The sequence below is a fragment of the Phasianus colchicus genome, chromosome 8 (genome assembly GCF_987193195.1).
Source record: "Phasianus colchicus chromosome 8, bPhaCol1.hap1.1, whole genome shotgun sequence".
Lineage (NCBI taxonomy): Eukaryota > Metazoa > Chordata > Aves > Galliformes > Phasianidae > Phasianus > Phasianus colchicus.
The window spans coordinates 26,289,371-26,311,305 of NC_143443.1; the positions used below are offsets into that span (position 1 = coordinate 26,289,371).

A 21,935-nucleotide genomic window follows, 5' to 3' on the forward strand; every position below is an offset into this window, starting at 1 on the left:
GATCAGAAGGATGAAAATAGCGCAGGCAGCAGAATAATAAAAATAAAATAAATCTTTCCATCAGAAGTTGTCCAAAATACATTACGCTATCTCTTTTTTCCTGCAATAGACATTCCTCAGACAAGTTAAAAAGAAAAAAAAAAGTCTGGATACGACGAGTAGGAATTTGCTGTGAATGTTTTTGCAGATCCTTTCTATAGTCCTTGTTGAATTGAGAGTGATTTAATGTAACACAGATAACTGTTTTTCTCCATCTCCTCCCAAGCAAATACTGACATAAATTTCATGAATTCTGTCTTCCACATGGCCCCTCTGAGACTACAAATGTGCAATTTCCTTATATACAGATTATAAACAAGAGTATTTCAGCTTTCCCGAGTGTGAGATGGCAGAATTTTTGTGTGGGGCCTCTTTCAGGAACATTTGAGGAGTAATTGAATGTCTTGGATTGGCAGAGTCTGAAAATAAGGGTTAGGGTTACTTGCGGATGAAATATATTGTCCAGTCATTGTCTCTACTGTCTTAATAGATCTTGGTAATAGAAGGAGAAAATGCCATAGAGCTGCAGCCATGTGATGGGACACTAAGAGAAAAGAGCACTGGGGCTGGAGTGGCTGGTTCTGGAAGGTCTCTGAGAGCAGTGTTGCAGTTGTGTTGTGAAGCTTAGGAACAATGTGAAGTAAGCTGCCACAAAATCTCTTGTTGTGAGGTTGTTTTGTTGTTCTAAATTTTTCTGTAAGGTCAGAAATACGATGCGCAAAGGCTAAGGAAGTGTCTCTGGTTATTGTACTCTTCCAGGCAGGTTGGACTTTGGCTCCGTTCTGTATGCAGCTGTGGGCTGATCTGTCACCAAAATCCTTTCTTCTGGTTACGTGAGAAATCCCTATACCTTACACAGAGATCACACGTGTCTGAATGTCAGAGGAATGGCTTGGGTTGGAAGGGGCCTCAAGGATCATGTAGTTCCAAACCCCTGCTGTGGGCAGGGTTGCCAGCCACTAAATCAGGCACTACATCAGGTTATTCACAGCCCCATCCAGTGCTGAAAGCCACTTTGGTTGCAGTGCAGGAAGTACCCAGGTTCCTGCCTGGCCTCTGCACCTCATTCCAACTGACCCTAGCAATGCTGCGTGGCCTCCTGGGTTTTGGGATTTGTGTCTCCAGCTTGTTCCCCTGCGTGTCAGACAGTCAGAGTTGTGCTCCAGTCTTCACCAAGAATTAGGCTTTGAGTATGTGAATAGCCACATGCTGCTGAGTGCTCTGCGAATCAGGCCTTGAGCATCTCACAGTGAATATCCCAGATCAGTGGGACTGTCGGACTCAGCACCCTTGCTGTTCTGTAAAAGAAATGACAGTGCCCTGCTTTACCTTTAAGGCACGTTTTGGGGATTAGCAAGTTAATGCTTGTGAAGCATTTAGATTTACAGTAATTATCTGCCCCAGAGAAAATCTTGTCAGATAAATAATAATCGTCATCACAACAGGGTATGAACGGCATGCAGATAAAGCACAGGGCTATGTGCTGAGCTATGAAAAGAGGAAAAATACTGAATTTATTTTCTATTGTGGACCAACCACTGTGTGTTAAATGAGGCATGGGGAAGAGACAAGTGTGGTGCAGTTAAAAGTTACGTGCATGGCAGTAAGAAACGTGGCTGCACATCTGGCCTCCAGCACTGCAGGGTTTGCGGCCATGTTCAGGCTCCAGACTGAGAAAGGTGCTCACTGTGCTGAAAAAAAGGGTGGCTCCTGCACTGCTGCTTGAGCACCCTGAGTCACCAGTAACAAAGACCATCCTTGGAGCAGAATTGGGGGGTGGGAGAAACCTTCACAGTTACCTGCAGATAGACAGAGGGGTAGGGGTGAGAGACACCAAGTGATGCTCACAGTGCTGAAGGAGCGATGCTGGGCTGTGCCTTAACAAAGATTCTTCTTACCTTGTTCCATTAACCTTTCTTCAAAGTTTTCGATGTATTCCAGTCTTTGCTTTGCATTCCATTCCCTCCATTTGTATTGCTCACCTGTTTCTAACTCTTATGCCAGACCCTCTCTCTCAGTACAGTCCCTCACTGTATAACACTCCTTCCCCTAGGGAGTTCTTCTGGCTAGAGATCTTCCTTCCTCCTACTGAGCTGTTTTATTCTTTGCCAAACCTCTTACTATTCTTTCCTCCTTTCTCTACTGCTGTTAGTGCTGGTTATTTTCTCCAACCACTTGCTGTTTTCCCCAAATGTTTGTTTACCTTGCTAGCAATTATCCCCGCATAATTACCTCCATTATTTACCCTTATGGGCTTCTAGTGCTGACCCACCTCTTTCCTCCCAGTCCCCATTAGGTTCCTTTTTTCACTCAATTTCCCCTTTCTTCTCCTTTTTCCCCAACCTTTCCCTATGCTTGCTGAATAGATCTCAACTGCAGACACTGAAGAGAAAAATCAGATTTTCCCCATGTGTCTTAAGACAGTAAGGGGCTGTGAACTATTTGGTCTGTGTGCACCCCATCTGCACCAAGAAACCCATACAGCAGTTTACTGCACAGTCACTCCACGTGGCTTTATCTGTGGGGATCTGGCAAGTCTCAGGTGCATGTGATCCCAGTGAGATTACTTTGAGAAAAACAGTACAGTGCCTGTGCTTGAAAATTAAATGCTGTGGATGCTCATCTGAGAGGCCAAGTCAAGCAGGGTCCTGCAGATATTTGGGCGAGTGTGGTAGCAATACTTGGTTCAATAGCAGTCATGAGTGTATGGGAATGTCATGGAACTGATGGGTTTTACCCAACCAAGAGAATTAACACTGAAGAAATTACACTGGCCTTGCAGAACTCTTTTCCTTTTTAATTGAGACTAAATAATTACTAAGGCAGGCAAACTGTAAGAAGCAATTACATAAAGGGAATAGCCTGGAGTTATAATAGGAGTCAGTTGCACTGTACAGACACCAAATGTCTTTCTGGAATGAACCAGTAAGAGCGTTCACCATACACCTTAGCTGGTGGTATGTGCAGCTCTGTGTCCTGCGTGTTCAGACAAAAGCTAGAGGAATACTGCCAAAAAATAATAAGAGGGTTAGGAAACAAAGCCACTAAGAAAAATTTGAAAGAACAGAATTTATTTAGTCAAGAAACATCAAGACTGAAGTAGTCTTAAGACTGATGCTTGTTATGAGCAGTGGTTCATCTGCCTTCTGGAAGGAACAGGCTTGGTCCACAGTGCTAAGTATATTAAATTTGATACAGTGAAAACCCTTCTTATAATGTATTTGGCATGAGTTTATCTTGTTGGGGTTGTGGATACTTTATACTGGGGAAAGAGGGAAGGGCTTTTCCCTCGAGGAGAAAGAAAGAAGTAGACTTTCCTTTTAGATTTTGCATGTCTGCAATCCTACTTGAGCGCGGATGAACTCCAGTTTTCCATGTGTTTATAACTTTATCAAATTTGGATGGATTTTCAGAGGGATTACTGAATTTAAAAGAAAAAATAGCCAGCACTAAAAGCAGTGTATCCTGGTCAGATTTGAAGTACTTCTTCAAAACTATGGCGAGCTTTTTAATTGTTGATACAGACATTTACAGAAATATATTTTGCCTTGTCTTCTTCTTGGAAATGGTTAACCCTCTGTGACCAAACTTCTTTCCCCTCTCGCCCATAAATTGCCAATATTTAGCATACAAAGTTTAGATCAGATGATTAAAATTTGGCAAAGTTATAGGCACTAAAAACAAGGTCTAAGGGGAAGTGTCATGTAACATTAATAACAGGCAAATCTACCAGCTCCACCTATAACAATCTTACTTCTATCAAATCCAGGTTTCCTTGATGATTCTCAAATGTTTCCACAGGCTTTTAGAGAAGATCTGGAATGCCTTATTCAAGAACAGATGAAGAAAGGCAATAACCCAACTGGGCTGCTTGCGTTACAGCAGATTGCTGATTACATTACAGCAAGCTCTTTTGCAGGTTTTTCCTCATCTTCACTCAGTAAGTAAAATGTGCCTTTGACTGCCCCTTTTTCTCTTTGTTTTTATTATTACCAGTGATAATTTAATGTGGGCATAAACTAAGCCATGATATTATTTTTCTACTTTTGCATATAAGTTGTAAAAATGGGGAATTGCCAGCCAAACTGAATCATTACCCAGATATCTCCCAGAGTTTAAAATAACTTTTAGAATGTGCTGTAGTTACAAAAACGTTGCTGGGATGTTCCAGGCTTCCCAAGTCCTGCAGTGCTGAAGTTGGCCTAAGCACTGTGGGTGGATGTCTTGATATGGGAGCTTACAAGCCTGAGGCACAGTGGCAGCTGTTGTCATTCAGCATTTTTTGAGAACTGGTCTCAAAATGGCTCCTTAGAGTTCATACTACAGACTAAGTGGAAAAGAACAACAGAGAGCCTTACTCCATGTCTCTAGCCAGTCCTGCAGATGCAACTGTTCCCTGCAACATTACCTGGGGATATGGACAGGGTGATTAATCTCAAAGTGTGTGTTCTCTTTCTATTGAAAACCCAAACCTTTTATCTCTCCTGGTAGTAACTTTCCCTGTAAACAAAGGCAGTGTTTCTCAGAGAGGTATTGTGCATTCACGAAGGGGAGAAATATCCTTTGCAAGATGTTCATGCAATCAAAGTCAAAACTAACAGAGGTTTCAGTAAAGACACTAGAAGTCCCAGCAGTGCAGATGCAGTCTAATAGTTGCTGGTGTTGCTCTGCTGACAATTTGAATATACTGCTTCTGGAAGATCACGACGTAGCTGGGAGGTATTTAATTGATTGGCTGCTATTTTTTCCTGTGTTTCAGGCCATGGAATGATTACCCCCATCAATGATCTACCTGGGATAGATACCTCCTCGTTTGTTAAGGGAGAAAAACTTACTCGTTGCAAATTAGCCAGTTTATACAGACTGGCTGACTTGTTTGGGTGGGCACATCTGCCAAATGCCTACATCACTGTAAGTATTTCAGAGAATAAGAATGTTGATTTGGGATCTTACCTGTTTAGTCACATTAATTTCCCCCAGATAATATGAATTCAGAAATAAATCGGTAATCCATTTGTTTTTTCTCCCTGTTTCAGGTCAGAGTAAGCAAAGAACATGATCATATTCTAATCATTCCAAGAGGTCTGTCATTTTCTGAAGCTTCAGCTTCCAATTTGGTATGTAGTTCACCTGCATAGTAACCACCAAGGCTCAACCTGTTTTCTGAAATACTTTTGTGGCTACTAAAATGGACTTAGCTGTAATCATACTGCTTGATTGCAGTTGCTTTTAATGTTTACCCACCCTATGCAAAGCTGATTAATTATTTAGATAGCAGCATCCTTTGTTCTGATTATTTATTTTTGGATATAGCTTTGCTTTCTGTTGCTCTGTCTCCAACATCAATGCACGGCAGCAAAGTTTTGTTCTCCTGTCTCCTGGAGCTCATTAAATAGCCTCAGTATAGCAGCAACCTTTTGGAACCTGACAATCTGGTAATTCTTATGAAATCACTCTGTAGGAGTAGTGTCAGTAGAATCAGTTCTTATCTTTATAAATGGGGAAATGAAGTTGAATAATCTTCCCCGGTCCTTACAAAGGAACAGGGTAAAATTACAGGTTGGTATTTAGGATCCTGTAGCTGTAAAATCATGTGCCTTTTGATATAGAAGCTGCCAGATGTTCTTCATGTCAGTTCGTATCTGTGAAGAAGCTAACTCCAGTTGGAAGAAGTGGCAGGAGTATTAGTTGGAAGACTGATAGACCAATAGGCTTGCAGGAAATAGAAAACCAAAGTAAAAACATGAGAACACTGCCTAATGCGCTCCTGTTGTTTTATGTTGATCCTGGAATTATTATTTTAATTTTTCTACAAATTTGTATGTTCTCTGCACATTTAATATTCTTACTGAAAATTTATTGGCTGAATTTTTTTCATAGTCAAAATTTAGGAAGTGTTAATAAAGTTGCTTTTAAAATGCCGAGAATTAGATTGCTTCCCTTACAAAAGGCTATCAGTAGTGATCGGTAGTTGTAGGCAATTTCCATGAAAATATCAAAGGTGTCTTTTTTTTCTTTCTTGCATGGTTGGAAGAGGCTTACATAAACACGCTCAATATGCTTACAGGTTGAACCAGATCTTTTCTCATAGTTGGTTTCCATTCCAATTATGATTCTGGTTTGCAAATTGCTGAGGCTTTCTTTTAAGCAAAAGGTCAGCTTGACCAAAGAGGAGTGCATGGTGTACCAGGATTTTGTCTTTACTTCTTCCATGGTAGGGCTTCCAGGTGCTACTGATGTCTGTAGAGTGGCTTAATGACACACAGGTGGCTCTTTTTTCATGCTCTAAGCCTGAAGACCGTGGGGAAAATTTGGTATGAAGAAGGGGAGGGAAGTTCTCAAATAATTGTGGTTGTTGCAGACTTCTTGAACGTTGTCCATTTGTTTGACTTTTCCAGATAAAGGTAAACATCCTGGGAGATGTAGTTGACCAGGGCAGTACAAGTCTAAGTATCGACAATGCAGGATTCAGTCCACATGTGGCCATCTATTCCACGCGCCCTGATGTCAGATGTATAATACACATACACACCCCTGCAACAGCAGCTGTAAGTCTTCTTCCTCCCAGCTTGAAGAGTTAAACAAAAAAAAAAAACAGGTTAATCTTATGAACATAGATCACCTTTCTGAAGCTGAATCATTGCTCGTGGCGGTTTTAGTTTTGTTTGTAACACAGCTCCATACTGTTGTTTTTAAAATAAATCTATGCTGTGAAATCAGGGAACTAAGAGGGCAGGGCTACTGCAATGAAATGAATGGTAATTAACTGATGCTTAGATATGATTGTGCTCAGGCTGAGAAGACTAAAGATAGTTTACCCAGGCTTCATTAATAGTATCTCTGACCATATAATGTGCCGTATGCATCATCATTTATATTACACAACTCCATTTTAACTGGTTTAATTAGTAGTTGTGCTCAGTTTGGATTTACTCCACTACTGAAAAATCATAGTTAAAATATGATTATATATAAAATATAAGTAAATATATAAAATATAAGTTAAAATGGTTCATACAACAACTATAAAAATGTAAGAAGACTTGAAATCATTGATTTGAGATAAGTAGATAAATACATATGTAAATATTCCTTGGCAACAGACAAATAAAGGAACGGCTAACTTCTTTTACACACGTTCTTTGAAATTATAACTATGGGAAAGAAGGAAAAAACATTTAGTCTGCTTGAGTTGAAAATTAAACATGGTTAAAATGTACAGAAACTCACTTGGAATCATTTGTCTTTTCCTAAAATCAATCTGTCCTAAGATTTTGTAGCAGCAGTTCTGTCACCCTCTTGTAACTTAGAGTAGTAAAAGCCTAAAGATACTATTTCTCAACTCTCTCACTATTCAGTGTCTCTTTTTCTGACAAAGTTACAGTTTGTTAAGAGTTGCGTGTTATGTTGTGGGTTTTAAGAGCTTAATTTTTTTCCCTAATTATCAATATATCATTTTCTTGAAATAGGTTTCATCTATGAAGTGTGGCATCCTTCCAATATCACAGGAGGCTCTGATTCTGGGAGATGTTGCTTATTACAACTACCAGGGTTCTCTTGATGATCAGGAAGAGAGAATTCAGCTTCAGAAAGTACTTGGACCCAGTTGCAAGGTATTCAGCCTCATTCAAGCTTCCCAAAGGCCTTTTTCATGTCCTGTGACAGTTTCTACCATTTAACATTAGTGTCTTCATTTACCAGGTATTAGTCTTGAGAAACCATGGTGTAGTAGCTCTAGGAGAGACACTGGAAGAAGCATTCCACTATATTTTCAATGTACAACTGGCCTGTGAAACACAGGTGAGCAAATGTGCAACTGTCCTCATCTTCCATAACTCTTAAGCCTGTCCCCAGAACTTCATCACTTTGCTTTTATGTGTTTCCTGTCACATTCCCAAGTATGTGTTTGGAGAGGAGGAGTGAATAGCACTCCCTTACCCTGACATTCACTTTGAGTTCAATTGCTCGTTCATTTTGAAATGTGTATAAGAATGAAAAATGCTTAATACTGTGATGGAAAAAGACTTTCTTAGGGTTGTGTTTGAGTTCACTCCTTTTAGATGTGGTGATTGGCATACATTATCATTCTTTCAATAGGAATCACCTGCTATATATTGTAATGTATGTTCACACAGAAGAAAGTTAGCCTGAGAAATATTGCAGCAGGCATTTGTGTTTTCTCTTGTTTATTCAGAAAAGCAAAGAATCCAAAGCATTTCTGCAAGTGAAATAACACTCATTGATGTCTTCAGGTTCATGCATTAGCTGGAGCAGGTGGGATAGACAATCTCCTACTGCTGGATCTGCAGAAGTTCAAGCCTTTCACGCATGGTGTGGCAGCAGGTGGAGGAGGAGGAGTTAATATGGCTTCACAGCAAAAATGGAAAGTAGGGGAGCAGGAGTTTGAAGCACTCATGCGGATGCTGGACAACCTGGTGAGAACACACTCCTGGCAACAGCCGGGCAGCCTTTGTAAGCTTCTGAGTGTAGGATCAGCTGCAGTATGGCAAACGATTCTTTCTGTTTTCTTTCTGAGTTTGAAAATGAAGGTAGAACGACTTCTCAACCCATTTGAAGCATATAGGACAGCACAGAAAAACCTGATTAGTTCTTCAGTTACTTTTTCTAATTTTTTAAATTCTATTTCTTAAATTATCATTATTTTCTTTTTTCTTCCCCATAGGGATACAGAACTGGCTATGCCTACAGACAACCCTTAGTCAGGGAAAAGCCCAGGCATAAGAGTGACGTTGAGATCCCAGCCACTGTGACTGCCTTTTCCTTTGAAGACGATGCAGTCCCGCTCTCCCCGCTGAAATTCCTGGCACAGAGACAACAGAGGGAAAAGACAAGATGGCTGAACTCCCCAAACACGTACTTGAAAGTAAATGTGCCTGAGGAGTCCTGGAATGGGGAAGCGAGTCCCAGGACCAAGATCACGGTGGGCCAATACTTTGGGACAGTTGTTCTGGTTTTATACGGCTTGGGAGAAAGCAGACCTGCACACGGCTCTTTTCAAGACCTCTTTAACAGGATTAGCAAATCAGTTAATGAAGCAGGAGGAAATAGGTTTGTGGGAGGTTTAGTGACATCAGTGCTAATGGCTCTCAATGGTTTGGGCATTGCCGTTCTTTGGAAGAGCAACAGTTTATGCTAAGAAATAAAGAATGATTCTGCCTTTGCACCGAGCTCCTCCAATTCCTAAGACAGAAAATAGTTTTTCTGCTGTATGCTTTTATGTCTTAAACTATCCACCAAATATAGGAGGATTTTAAATCACCTGTAGGTTGCTCTGATCTCTGCAAGGTCTGATTTGCCACTAACTATCCTTTCCTGTTTGTGAGCCTGCTAAAAACAGGCTCTGAAGAGTATACTCTTGTTACTACTCATGGTGATCGAGCCTTTTCCTCCTGCTTCCACTGTTTCCAGCCTAGAGAGCAGCACTTCTCTTGCAGGGCTGAGGAACACATTATTTGCTTCCTGCTCCCAGTTGCACAGCACAACTGTAAAGGCATCAGCTCCTCCTGGTGGCAGGCTAGCAAGCTTCTGCACTTGTGTTTGGGAGAAATATCCTCAACAAGATAAGAAACCTCACTTCAGAGGAATGAGGCTCCAGAATGTGTGATTAGCAGAGGTGGAAGGTGAATGAGGAAATGAGAGAGGATGGATGAGCTCTGAAACCAGCAGATCAGTGTGCTAGTGGATATGAAGCATGATGCCTCCTGAACATAGCTTCATTAGTAGGCAGTTAGCATCGTGTTTTACAGGAGTGTGTTTTGGTGTTTACTAAAAGTGATCTGGGTGGCACGTGCTCAAGGCAACTTAGATTCCCTTGGCAAGCATACAGACTTGTGAAGATTTGGGGGTATTCCATGGATGTCATGTGGAACTGAAAATAGAGTCAGGAAGGCTCTTTTTTACTTCTCCTCTTTAGCCATAAAACAGCACTGAGAAATGTCCCTCCCCATCATGCTGTGCAATTCTTTTTTTCCTTTAAGTGGATGAAAGCTGACGACTCTTCCAAGACTAGTGGAGGAACACCAATCAAAATTGAAGATCCAAACCAGTTTGTTCCTTTAAACACAAACCCCAGTGAAGTGCTGGAAAAGAGAAATAAGGTAAAAGATGCGTAATGGGTAAAACTGTACCATTTCTATATGTAGTTATATGTTAAATAATGTGTAACAGTAACCTAACATTTTCAAGTGTTCTGGTTTTTACTAGGAAGTTTCTGATGTGATTCTGGCACTAAAAAGCATGCATTTAAACATGTGAGATACATGAATTCTGCATATGTATATGCTACGTACCTATAAATTTTGAATGCAGTAGTTTGGTGAATGATGACCATTAACTCTGGAAATGATAGATTGGAAATGGTAGTCCCCATCATTTAATATATTTAGTGGATAATTAGTGCCAGCATGAACCAAATTGCTGTAAACCAAATGTAAATCGGATACAGCACAATTCAGTCTCATGTGAGCTCTGCTCTGTGCTAATTCTTCTAGCATGTATTAAACTAGAGTATCTCTGGCCCACTTCACTCTCTTTTGGCAATAGAAAGGAAAAGAAAAAAAAAAGAAAAAAGGGAAGAAAATGAAAGATTGTTGGACCTCTCTGTAATCACAGATATCTCACTTCTTTTCCCTTCCAGCACATAAGGCGCTAACTGTTAGGCTGACCAAATGCTCCACCCTGGGCTTTACTGTACTAGCAGATATTTGGGACGCTTTCCATGTGATTACAGAATCTTTTATTTCTTGGAAAGCACCGTATCAGTATCCGTGGGGATTGAACTGGAGTCAGAAGGAGCAACTCCCTTCCTTAGGGCTGGCAAGGCATCTTGTGGTCATCTAGAGATTAATGCTACAAGTTCCAGACAATGATTTTAAGATTCTCTGAATTCACTGTCTCATTAGTTAGTTGACTCCCATTTTTCTGCTGTATAATGTTTTTATCTGATCTATTTTTCTGTTTATATTTATATTTGGTCTGTCACTCTATAGATTCGGGAGCAAAACCGATATGATCTGAAGACAGCAGGACCACAGTCTCAGCTGCTTGCTGGGATTGTTGTGGATAAAAAGCCAAGTCCGGTGAGTAGGGCATAATTCACTGATTTACATGTACTTGGGTTATTTTGCCTTGCTTTCTTTCAAGCTTCATTTCTGGGCCATTTTCTTTTTCTAAATACTTTGTTAGAACTGGTAATTTTAATGCCAAGTTTTGAATGTGTATTGTGTTTTATTCGTGTCGATGCGTGTTTTTTATCTCAGAGGTTTAAAATGTTAGTTTCAGATGGAGATATGCATGGTAGGCATACCTGTCTTTAATATTGTAGTGGGAGCCTTCTCTAAGACCATTTAAGCTGAAGAATGATGGACTTTGCATTGCACAATGCCAAAAATAACTTCTCATTGTTCTGTGGAACTCACTGCTAAAGAAAATCATTTAAGGCCCAGAAATGAAGTGAATTTAAAAGGTGGGATGGGACCATGCAGAAGGCAGCTGTCATTGGAAACAGGCTTCTAATGTAGTGAGAGTGAGCAAGGGTGTCTGTTTTCTTACCAGTCTTGTCTTGAATAGAATATAGTTAATTCTGGTTAATATGGATATCTCTGATAAGGTATGTAAAAAACCATTTGAACTAGAGTTGGCATTCAATACTTTTAAGTTTCTCACCATCCATGAGTTACTGCGTAGAATTATTAGAATTGGAAGGGACCCTTAAAGGCCATCTGGTCCAACTCCCATTCAGTGAACAGGGACATCTATGGCTCCGTCAGGTGCTCAGAGTTTCTCCATTCTGACCTTGGGCATCTCTAGGGATGTTGTGTCCACCGCCTCTCTAGGCAACCATCTATTTCTTCATTTTGGCTTCCAGTATTCTTTTGCAATGATGCAGAGTTTGCGTGTTTATTTCAGTCAAAAAGAATATTTTCCAGATTAGTTGCCTCTCAATATGAGTATAATTTTAATTTTGTAATTATAAGTTTAGTCTCAGAAGACATCTTCCAGTTAGGTTCCTAAACTGTAGCGTGAGCACAGTAACTTTCTCACAGAAACATCCTAGAATACTTGGAGCATTTTTTAAAAAAAATATAGGAAGTGTTACATTTGAATCCCTATTGTTGAAAAATTTTCACTTCTGAAGAGAATCTAAGTCCCTGAACAGTAAGCTATTGAGGTACATGTTTCTTTTGAAGCTATTCCCCTTCATTTAAAACAAAAAACAAACAAAAAAACCCCTCACTCAAATAGTGATTGTGCCATTGTAAATGAATTGTGATTTATAGTTACAGTGATTAATGTTCGTTACTGTGTAAATGTCCATGAAACATGTTAACTTTGGCCTTGCTGCTTTTTGGTTTCTTTTTTTCTTCTGTATTCCCTCTCTTTAGGTTTAGAGTCATCATACTATTTGCCATGTGTGCATGCTGCTTGCTTTCTTTTCAATTTTTAATTTTTTAATTTTCTTTCTCCTAGCCAATGCAATTTGAAGATGATGAGCATGCACCACCAGCACCACCCAACCCATTCAGCCATCTCACAGAAAAGGAACTGGAAGACTACAAGAAAACAATTGAGCGCAAGCAGTTAGGGCTGGAAGGTCAGTGGTTGGGGTTTCTATCATCAGTTCATCTGTATTTCATATCTACTATTAAAATGTAACAATCATTCCTTGAGGAAGTAGAATTGGGTTTTTTTCTCTATTTAATTTAGTTCATGCTAAAATTAAAGCAATGAAAGACAAAAACATGCTGTAACATAACAACCTTTTTCATAGAACTGTACAATAAGTTAGGATGGAAGAGCCATCATTTAGCCTGCCCTCCCTGAAGTTCGTTTCAGAGTTGGATTGCGTTGCTGGGGATGCTGTCCAGCTGAGCTGTGACTGCCTGTGACAATAATGATTGTAAACTAATCTGTAACCTGCACTTGCAGAAGTTCTGTTATCTAAATGATACGTGATGAATATTTGGCTCTCTGAAAAATGATTTTTTGCCACTTAATTATGAAAAATGTGACAAGGTAGAAGAAAATCTTTGTTACCTCAAGGTTTGTTTTATGCCTGTCCAAGTGTCAGAATTCACAGGAAAAACCCACTGAGCTCTCCCTGAGAACAAAAATATGCTGTGCTGCTTCACATTTGGTGCAGCTCTGTCAATAGATTCTCTGCTTTCTGTCCTTCAAATTCCAGTGTTTTTTGAGTTCATGTTTGTAATTTGTTACCTCCAGAAGTTTTGCAAAACGTTTGATCTTTGCTTCTTTAATTTTTCCTTTATTCTCCCAATGTGCAAAACTAATCTGCTTTCACTTTTTACATCTTTTATCCAGGACTACTATTGTGCAGGAAATTACTAATTCATTGTTGGGTTTTTTTGACAGTATCACTTACTATGCATTTTTTTCCATTAGTATTGTGTAATAAACCCATTTTGCTATATACCACATTGGGGTATAGTGTGGTAGCCTATTCCATCAGCAGCGTGTGTGACTTAAGGCTAGATAAAACCACGAGGCATGCTATGTGAAATGCAATGGAATGCAAACCTTCCCTCTTTTTTGTGCTTTCTACTAATGAACTAATATAAAAAGATTGTTAGCAGATGAAACGTGTAAATCTATCATTCTACGTAATTTAAACTGTGCACTGTAACTTCTTAATGTTGTCAGCATAAAGATGCTAGCAGAGCTGTAAATCTTGTACCACTGACATGCTTGCTTTGTTTTTACTTCTGCATGGCTACTAATCAAACTCTTGTCCTACAGATGCTGAACAGGAATTATTCTCAGATGACGGTTCATCTGTGTCACAAATTCAGTCCCAAACTCAGTCCCCGCAAAATGTCCCAGAAAAATTAGAAGGTATTCTGTATAGTTTCTCTAAAATGCTGATGGCTCTCATAACCTGAGTCATCTGCTTTTTTGCTGAGTTCTTTATGCTTCTATGTCATTGAATAAGTAAAAAAGAGCCCTGTTTTCCCAAAGTCTGGGGGAGGGACTCTATCCAGTAAATTGCCTTCCCCAAGTTTTTCTGATACATAATTCTCACAAATGGAAAATAACATGGGACGTACTGAACTTTACTTAATAATGAGGAGGAGGAAATAGATATGTTTTGGTTGTGAGCCTCTAATACAGGAAAGATGTGAAGCTTTTGGAGAGGGCCCAGAGGAGGGCCACAAAGATGATCTGAGGGTTGGAGCACTTTTCCTACAAAGACAGGCTGAAGGAACTGGGTTTGTTGAGCCTGGAAAAGAGACGGCTATGGGGAAACCTCATTGCAGCCTTCCAGTATTTAGAGGGAGTTTATAAACATGAGGGAAGTCAACTTTTTACGCAGGTAGGTAGTGATAGGACAAGGGAGAACGGTTTTAAACTGAAGGAGGGGAGATTTAGATTAGATGTTTTTTACTGAGAGTGGTGAGGAGCTAGAACAGGCTGCCCAGAGAGGCTGTGGGTGCCCCATCCCTGAAGGTGTTTAAGGACAGGATGGATGGGGCCCTGGGCAATCTGATCTAGAACCTGATCTAGCAGCTGGCAGTCCTGCCTGTGGCAGGAGAGTGGAACTTGATGATCCGTGGAGTCTCTTCCAACCCAAGCCATTCTATGATTAAGGTCAGATGTTTGGCCTAAGGCTTTTCCAGAAAGGTTTAAGAAGGCACTTGGGAAGGAGGGCAGTGTTCCAAAGATTTCTACATGGAATTATGACACTTTTCTAAACCTGTTTCTGGAGTAAAATGTAATTCCAAGTATGCTTGAGACTGTATATCTGTATATTGTTTGTGTAATATACTATACATGGCATATGCACCTGGTAGAGGTGAGTTTAGCTTCCTCAGTCCAATATCTTGTAGTAACATTTTAGGTCTGTATACAACAGGTAGATAAAGGAGAAAAGCCAACATCTTAGCATTTTGGATTTCATTCTTTGGATTGCAATCCAGACTCTCATCTTTGTTTCAAACTTGGGGTTGGCTTTTATTTTGTTTGTTTGTTCGTTCGTTTGGATTTTTTTTTTACGTGATATCACACCTAAGTGACAGCAAAATTATCTGTTCCCTAGAAAATCACGAGGATCTCTATACCCAGAATGCCAACCTAATATCTGCAGAGCTGCCTGTGGTGGTGGTGAACGGCAAGGAAGATGCACACGATGTGGAAGAGGATCTCACCAAGAGGGTCAGTCAGTTAACCACTAGTACTGTGGAGAGCGTAGAGATTACCATCAAAAGCTCTGAAAAGATAGAAGAGGCCCTGTCCCCTGAAGGCTCACCTTCCAAGTCCCCGTCGAAGAAGAAGAAGAAATTCCGCACCCCATCTTTCCTGAAGAAGAATAAAAAGAAAGAGAAAGTGGAAGTGTAAGTGCAGCTCTGTTGGGAGGAGGTGGTGCACGTTTTAAACGTTAAAGTTGACCATTAACAGAGTAGTGTTAGGGGTGTGCAGTAACTGGACTTTTAACCTAAACAAAGAGGAACTGGAAAAGGTTTTGCTTTAAACAAAACAGAAATCAAACAAACAAAAATTAAAAAAAAATAAAAAAAGACTTTCATGTTAAGTGAAAATTAATTCATCTCTCACTTACCTGAGTCCGAAACCGCTATGAGGGTTTGAAACATTCATTAGTTTCAAGTTGAACTACACTGGCAGGTGCTCAAATACCGTCATAGCGAGATGAAATACCATCACAGTATGCAGCAACAAGTTCTGCCCGGGGTATTTTGCAGACCTTGACATTTTCAGTACAGTAAAGTCTTTATTAAAGTTATTGTTGGGCGATCATATAACTTTCTTTTAAAAAAACAAAAACAAACAAACAAAAAAAACTGCTGTCTGAATTGGTAACCAGGTCGTACCTTTTTGTATTGTGATTTTTGACCATCTATTTTATGTTTCTGTACCCCTGTTTGGGTGGGTGCATATTAACAGCACACCTTTAAATCTTTTTTAAGATTAGATCATATAGAAATACTATACACTGGCACATAATATTAGGGGGAAAACTGTGTAAGAGAAAGTTTATTTGGAATTATTCAAAATGTCAAAGAGCTCCATTCATTGACAACTTCTTTGCCAAATATTTCATTTTAGTGAAATATAATTTTTGAAGACTTCTTTTTTATTCTGTCTGTCGGGGGGAGGGGGAGACCCTTATTTTTCAAGAAGGGGGATTTTATACACGTAACATTGATAATTTAGTTTAACTGCAAAACAAAAAGAAGATTTTATATGTTCAAATGTTTGTATACCATTCAGTATAAAAAATATTATAGGCATGTGAACCAGGCATTAAATAGTAGAGTGTATTTAAGAACGCTTGGTTTAGAGTATAGTTAAATATAATTCAGGAATCCAGGGACTTAGAAATTAGAAGACAAAAACGTATAACATTGAACTGGATTCAAGTTTAAAATTTACTGTGTTGGGTTTTTTCCTCATGGTATTGCTAATGAATGAAGAAAAATAATCTCTTAACGTAACCAAATGAAGGAAACAAAGCTGTTAAAAGGGAAGTGAAACAGTGAGAAAATAGGAGGAGACAAAGAAAGTAAAAGTTTGGTGATTATTTTTTTTAAATATATGATATGGATTATGGGATATTTTTATTAAATCAGCAAAGTGACATTTCCATATTAGAAGTTTTAAATAATTTGTGTGGATTCATGCAGAGTGCAACACTTGTTGTTGTTTTTTTCCTCACTTTTGTTTGAATTGTAAAAGGGTCTCATGAATGTGTGTTGTCCTTTGGATGAACCCAGAACAAACCAGAGCCTCGTGCCATGGGTAGGGTGGTACTGCCACTTGCTCATTTTTACTGATATTGTCATTTTATTACTTTTACTGTATTGTAAATACAAACTAAACATAGAAATTAACATAGGTTTTTCTTCGCTGTGTCAAATCGTCTGTAAATCAGTCATGGCAATAGGAAGTGCATTTTAAAGATCCATGTGATTCCCAAATTACCAGTTGAAATATTATACAATATATAATTGTTAAATATGGCTGGAGAGTGGTTTGGCATGCACAAATGTTGATATAGCATGTTCAGGGGCTGGTTAGCTTTGACTGTGTAAGTGTGATAATGCAGTGTTGGAATGGATCCTGGAAACAATTTTCTAGCTATCACTAAATACTGGAATCAGTGTTTTTAATCATAGTAGAAACTTTCAGTTGCTTACTTTGTTTTTTATGTTCTACATTATTTGTGTTGTATTACAACATATGTAGATACAGTAACCTGTGAACTACGCTTTTCATAACTTTTTTTAAAAATATATCTAAATGAATGCAATGTGCATAAATATTTTTTAAAATGCAACCGTGAACTATTTGCACCTTTTGCTAATGCCTCTATTTACTTGCTTTGGCATAAAGAATGAGCCAGCCAACTCTTGTGTCCTGTGGAAAATATATAAATGTTATCTGAAATTGCTCATAGATGTAATGCTAATTAATGTTAAATCACAAATAAACAGTATTTTAAATAGACGTGTTTTGTAAAGCAGCCATTTGTTTATCCACTGCTGTCGCATCTCTTGCTTGGAGAAAGATGCTTTGGTTACGTACATTGCTGCTACAGAATTTATTCTGAAGATGGGTTTTCTTGGGTTTATTCTGAAAGCTATGGAGGAAAATTGGCTGGTCTTACTAGGGAGCTGTTGTTTTCTGTCTTAGATCCTGGAGATGAAGGAGAATGGGCTTGTGGTAAACAACGTGGCATTGTCAGGCAAGGGTCTGAACCCCAGGCGTGCTGGTGCTGCCACTTCTCCTCATGCTTTGTCTGGCTGCTTCCTAAGCATGAGCTTAAGCTTGACAGCCTCAGCAGCAGAACTCAGGTGGTTTCAGTGATGTGTCAGGGAAATACTTTGTGGAAATTACTGTTTCCTTCATGTTAGCAAGGGAAAGGAAATGTTTTGTAGGATATCTTTTCTTTCAGTGCTATTCAAAGGCTCTTGTGTCAAGCCCTGCTAGCGTATGGTGCGCCTCGGTGCCTCTGAGGCAGCAGAATGTGAAGTGTTAAGCATTTACATTTATACGAACAACGTGAAACATCTTTAAGGACCCCAACAAATTCTTATTTTCATTGTCTGTCCACAAATCAGCCTTTTGTTTACTTGCAAGAAAGCCAAACTCCAATCCTCTGCGTCTGGTGACAGTTGCATGAACTCAGTCTTCCCATGGGGGAGGATAATTCTGGTTCAGCATTTTAAATAAATCTGAAGAGTCAAGTAACTTTTTTTTTTTTTTTTTTTTTTTTTTGCTACTGTTTGTCTCCAGGAGTGACTACAGTCTGCTTAGTGCTGCATTTACACAGAGATGGATGCAGTTCCAACACAGAGCAGCTTACACTGTGGGGCTTAGCATGTCTGAAATCTTCTCTGAGCTTTCATCATTCCCAAGAGTCTATAAACCACAACTTTCCTTTGCACTTAGAAACTATAAAGCATTATTTACTTCAGAGCTGTCTCTAGATGCTGCAAGGAGACAGGATAAGTTGTGGTTAAGGCCATTTTTACCAATATTTTCCTGCCATGCTAGTTGGGTTACTGCACATCATTGAGCACGCATAAGTTGCTGCTTTCTCTCAGTGGCACAAGTTGAGTTTGCCACTGTTCTGGCCATCGCAGGCTTCTAAAACACTGTGTACTGCTCAGTGGAGAACAGGTCATCCAGGAAATATAAGAACTCCTTAGCACCAGTGGTTCTCAGCATATGTAACCTTCTGACTCACAGAGCAGCCAAATTTGCACAGCAGAAGTGAAAAGCACTTCACTAATATAAAAGTCGCAGCATCAATTGCCAAAATTTCTAATCACAGAATCACAGAATTGTAGGGGTTGGAAGGGACCTCCAGAGATCATCGAGTCCAACCCCCCTGCCAAATCTCTGTTGCAAAGCCAGCAGCAGTTAGGAGAACTAAGAACTAACTGCAAGAATATAAGGCAGAAACTTGGATTTTCCTGCAGCCTTGTTCTGTGGCAGTGTTTGAGCGCACTACCTTTAAATATTGCTGGGTTCTCCAAGTCCGTTTGCAGTTAATCACTCCTCCTTTTGTCTTTCTGCATCTGTAGGAGCGATGCATATTGAAGGGTTGAGTCCCGAAGTCAAACACAACCTTCGAAAACCGAACGTTCAAATGGCCGTTAGGTGGCATCAGATGGTCGCTTTTGCTGCACCCGTTGCCTGCAGTTGGAAAGCTGTTAACAAAAGAGCTTTCAAAGAAAGTATTTTGGTGGGGATTTGGTGGGCATTATTCCAGTTCCAGCCCTGCGAGATGAAAGCTGACATCTGTCTGCTGGACTGGTTGTTTCTGATTGATTCATTTCAAAATCCAGAAATGGAAGGAGATGTAACTTGGAGGCAGGGCTTCTCCTCTTAGCTCAATGTTTTTGCAGCTAAAAATGAGCACGTATTTGCACGTGCAAGCTTGCTGCACAGAAGAATATCCTGCTGCTCAATGTTTTCTCTCTAGCAGCCTCATCCATGGGCTGGAGGCTCTGAGTGTTCCAGGACTTCTGCTGGAGTGGAAGCAGTAAGGCACCATGGAAACACACAGGGCCACGTGGCTGCGAGCATGCAGCTTTGGGTGCCTTGGTGCTGGGCAGAGCTTTGTAGATGCCCTTCATCTGGGGGTTTAGCTACGGACATGTGCACAGAGAACAAATTGCAGGCTGTCAGAGGCTGAGGGCAAGGTGTTGACTGCATTCTTATGCTTCTGTCCAAGTGTCTTCCTTACATCTCTGTGCGAAACAGGGTCCTGGGCACTGTACTGTCCCTGGTACGCTTCTGTGCTGATTTGTTACAGTTGTGCTTCTGTGTTGGCCAGCCTTGGGAAGGGAAAGACTGTTAATGTTGTTGCTGTTGTGCAGGGAAAACCAGACAAGGGTAGGGTAGGTAGATAGACAGTGGTCAAAGAGGCAGATGCCCTGTGCTGTCTCCAGGAGAGAGGAAAATATGTTTGACTTTTAAAATAGCATGTTGTCAGATGTTTTGTACTTGAGGTTTGCCTGTAAATGAAGTCACGTAAATCAGAAATGGTGCAAGGGGTTTTTTCTACATGTGTTTAGCAGAACTTCCTTTCCAGTCTGTCTGGCCTGGTTTCTCCAGCTTCTCCTTCCTGTTCCTGATCAGTGTTTGCACAGGGTCAAACTCAGGGAGAGAAAACCAATGGCTCAAGCTCATGAGGCAGATGAAGATTTTTTTTTTCCTCCCTGGTTCAGTGTGATATTTGTGCATCCATGTTGTGCAGACATGACCCTGTGATGTGCATGACTGTGTGGACCCTCTTGGACCCCCTCACCAGGCACATCATTGAGACATCTTCTCCATTACCTAAAATCAGGTGCTTGAGTTAACATGCTTCACCCTTGCATCCTGGGCACCCCCTGCACTGATTCCTCAAGGTCAAAGCTCACAGGGTTTACACCCACAGGATCCAAGATCAGAAGGTCACTGGGTATTCAAAGGTCAAGGGTCAAAAGATCATTGTGTCAAGGGTTGGCAGGTCAGAGGTCAAAAGGTTTTAAAGGTCAAAGGTAATGGGAGTCAAAGGCCAAAAGTTCACAGAGTCAAAGAGTGGTACCAACACAGCCAGACAGTGCTCATGGTGGCATCTGCCCCGAGTGTGCTGACAAGGTTCAGGCCTTTGTTATGGTTTGTTTACTGAGTATGCAGAAAATAATAATAATAATAATTGGAGAAATCTTTGTTGCAAGGAAGAGCCAATTGGACATCTGTGAAGATGCTGCGCTGCTCATATTCTATGTGCAGAACCACAACGACCACACGGGCACAGAGCTGGGAGTGTGTTGTGGAGGAGGTGATGTGGGAGCCTATGTGGTCACATCCCTGTGTGTACAAGAGGTGGTTGTATGCAACGGTGAGACCGTGATGTTATCTTAACATTCAGTTGTGACCTTGAGCACCTTTAATGTCCTGATTCTTGGCTGTGGGGATTTACCTTCTGAAGTGTGGCTGGAGGAGAGCCAAGCACAGCCAGCAGTGGGAGCAGGTGAACCACCTCTTGGAAAGGGGAAATCCATCAGAGCCACCGGCCAGCAGCCCACTCCTCATCCCTGCAAGCTGTGATGGCCACATGCCTTCCCTCAAATCTGGGAAATAGAACTTAAACAGTGCATTTCCTGCTCTTGGTGCCAGACTGGACACGGTTATCTGCTCGCTATGGTCTGGGCATTTGCAGGTCTGTAAAAGTGATGCTGACTGATAGCTTGGTTTGTGTCAATATTTAAGGAACACTAAAATTCACCCGGTTATCTATCTAACTGCCTTTCTGTCTGTATCAATATTGAGCGTTATCCATTTCTGCCTCTTTTTATAACACACAGCTGCATTACGCACAGCCATAAATGCAGGTTAAGCCAGGCTGAGGCAGGGCACAGCCTGCTCCTTGGCTCTGAGCTCCATCACCCCGTTAGGCCCGCACAGCCGTGCAGATCCTGAAGGCCTAGACGTGGCTTCACACCCCACCCATGTCTGGAGCCATTGGCTGGGAAGGAGAGCAGAAGCAGATAGCGACGTTTCCCTGCTCTCCGGCCTTTTCGTGCAAAGCACGTTAATCTGTATTGTTTGCCCAGCAGTGGCAAATTGCACCCTGTGCAATGTGTTGTGAAGGAGAAGCAATTAAATACTGACCGAACGAGTAGTGCAGCCAGCACGACTGGGGTGAAACAGCTGTAATCTGCATGGCAGCTGGGAAGGAATTTAAGAGCCTTTCTACGTCAGGCTCGGCCCTGCCCGTCTTCCCAGGTGCAGCCAAAAGTGAACTACACCAAGGTCTGGAAAAGCACTAATCCCATAGCTAATACTGGGCATCCCAATAAGTGCTTCATTCTCCATTCCCTGGGGCTGGGAGCTCATTATCTATG

The 21,935-nt window shown here is 40.7% G+C and overlaps 1 protein-coding gene and 1 long non-coding RNA gene across 8 annotated transcripts in view; one reads left to right on the forward strand and one right to left on the reverse strand.

The window, feature by feature from the left end:
• The window catches only part of ADD3 (adducin 3), a 90,084-nt gene extending 72,546 nt beyond the window's left edge, over positions 1-17,538 (forward strand). For 5 of the 7 annotated variants that reach the window (XM_031597506.2, XM_031597505.2, XM_090145489.1 and 2 more), the window contains 13 exons: positions 3,841-3,979; positions 4,799-4,950; positions 5,076-5,156; positions 6,438-6,587; positions 7,509-7,652; positions 7,741-7,839; positions 8,292-8,474; positions 8,723-8,980; positions 10,038-10,157; positions 11,049-11,138; positions 12,529-12,652; positions 13,816-13,911; positions 15,113-17,538. In XM_031597506.2, coding sequence (XP_031453366.1) covers positions 3,841-3,979; positions 4,799-4,950; positions 5,076-5,156; positions 6,438-6,587; positions 7,509-7,652; positions 7,741-7,839; positions 8,292-8,474; positions 8,723-8,980; positions 10,038-10,157; positions 11,049-11,138; positions 12,529-12,652; positions 13,816-13,911; positions 15,113-15,411 — 1,935 coding nt within the window. In that variant the 3' untranslated portion in view covers positions 15,412-17,538. Of the gene's footprint in view, positions 1-3,837; positions 3,980-4,798; positions 4,951-5,075; positions 5,157-6,437; positions 6,588-7,508; positions 7,653-7,740; positions 7,840-8,291; positions 8,475-8,722; positions 8,981-10,037; positions 10,158-11,048; positions 11,139-12,528; positions 12,653-13,815; positions 13,912-15,112 lie in introns of all 7 variants that reach the window. The other 2 variants (XM_090145491.1, XM_031597507.2) reach the window with 2 other exon arrangements.
• Positions 10,051-19,580, reverse strand: LOC149917090 (uncharacterized). Its single transcript, XR_016468839.1, has 3 exons — positions 19,049-19,580; positions 15,323-15,372; positions 10,051-10,139 (listed from the first exon to the last, which is right to left on the reverse strand). It is a non-coding gene; the product is annotated as an uncharacterized LOC149917090 (long non-coding RNA).
• Positions 19,581-21,935: the final 2,355 nt, after the last annotated feature.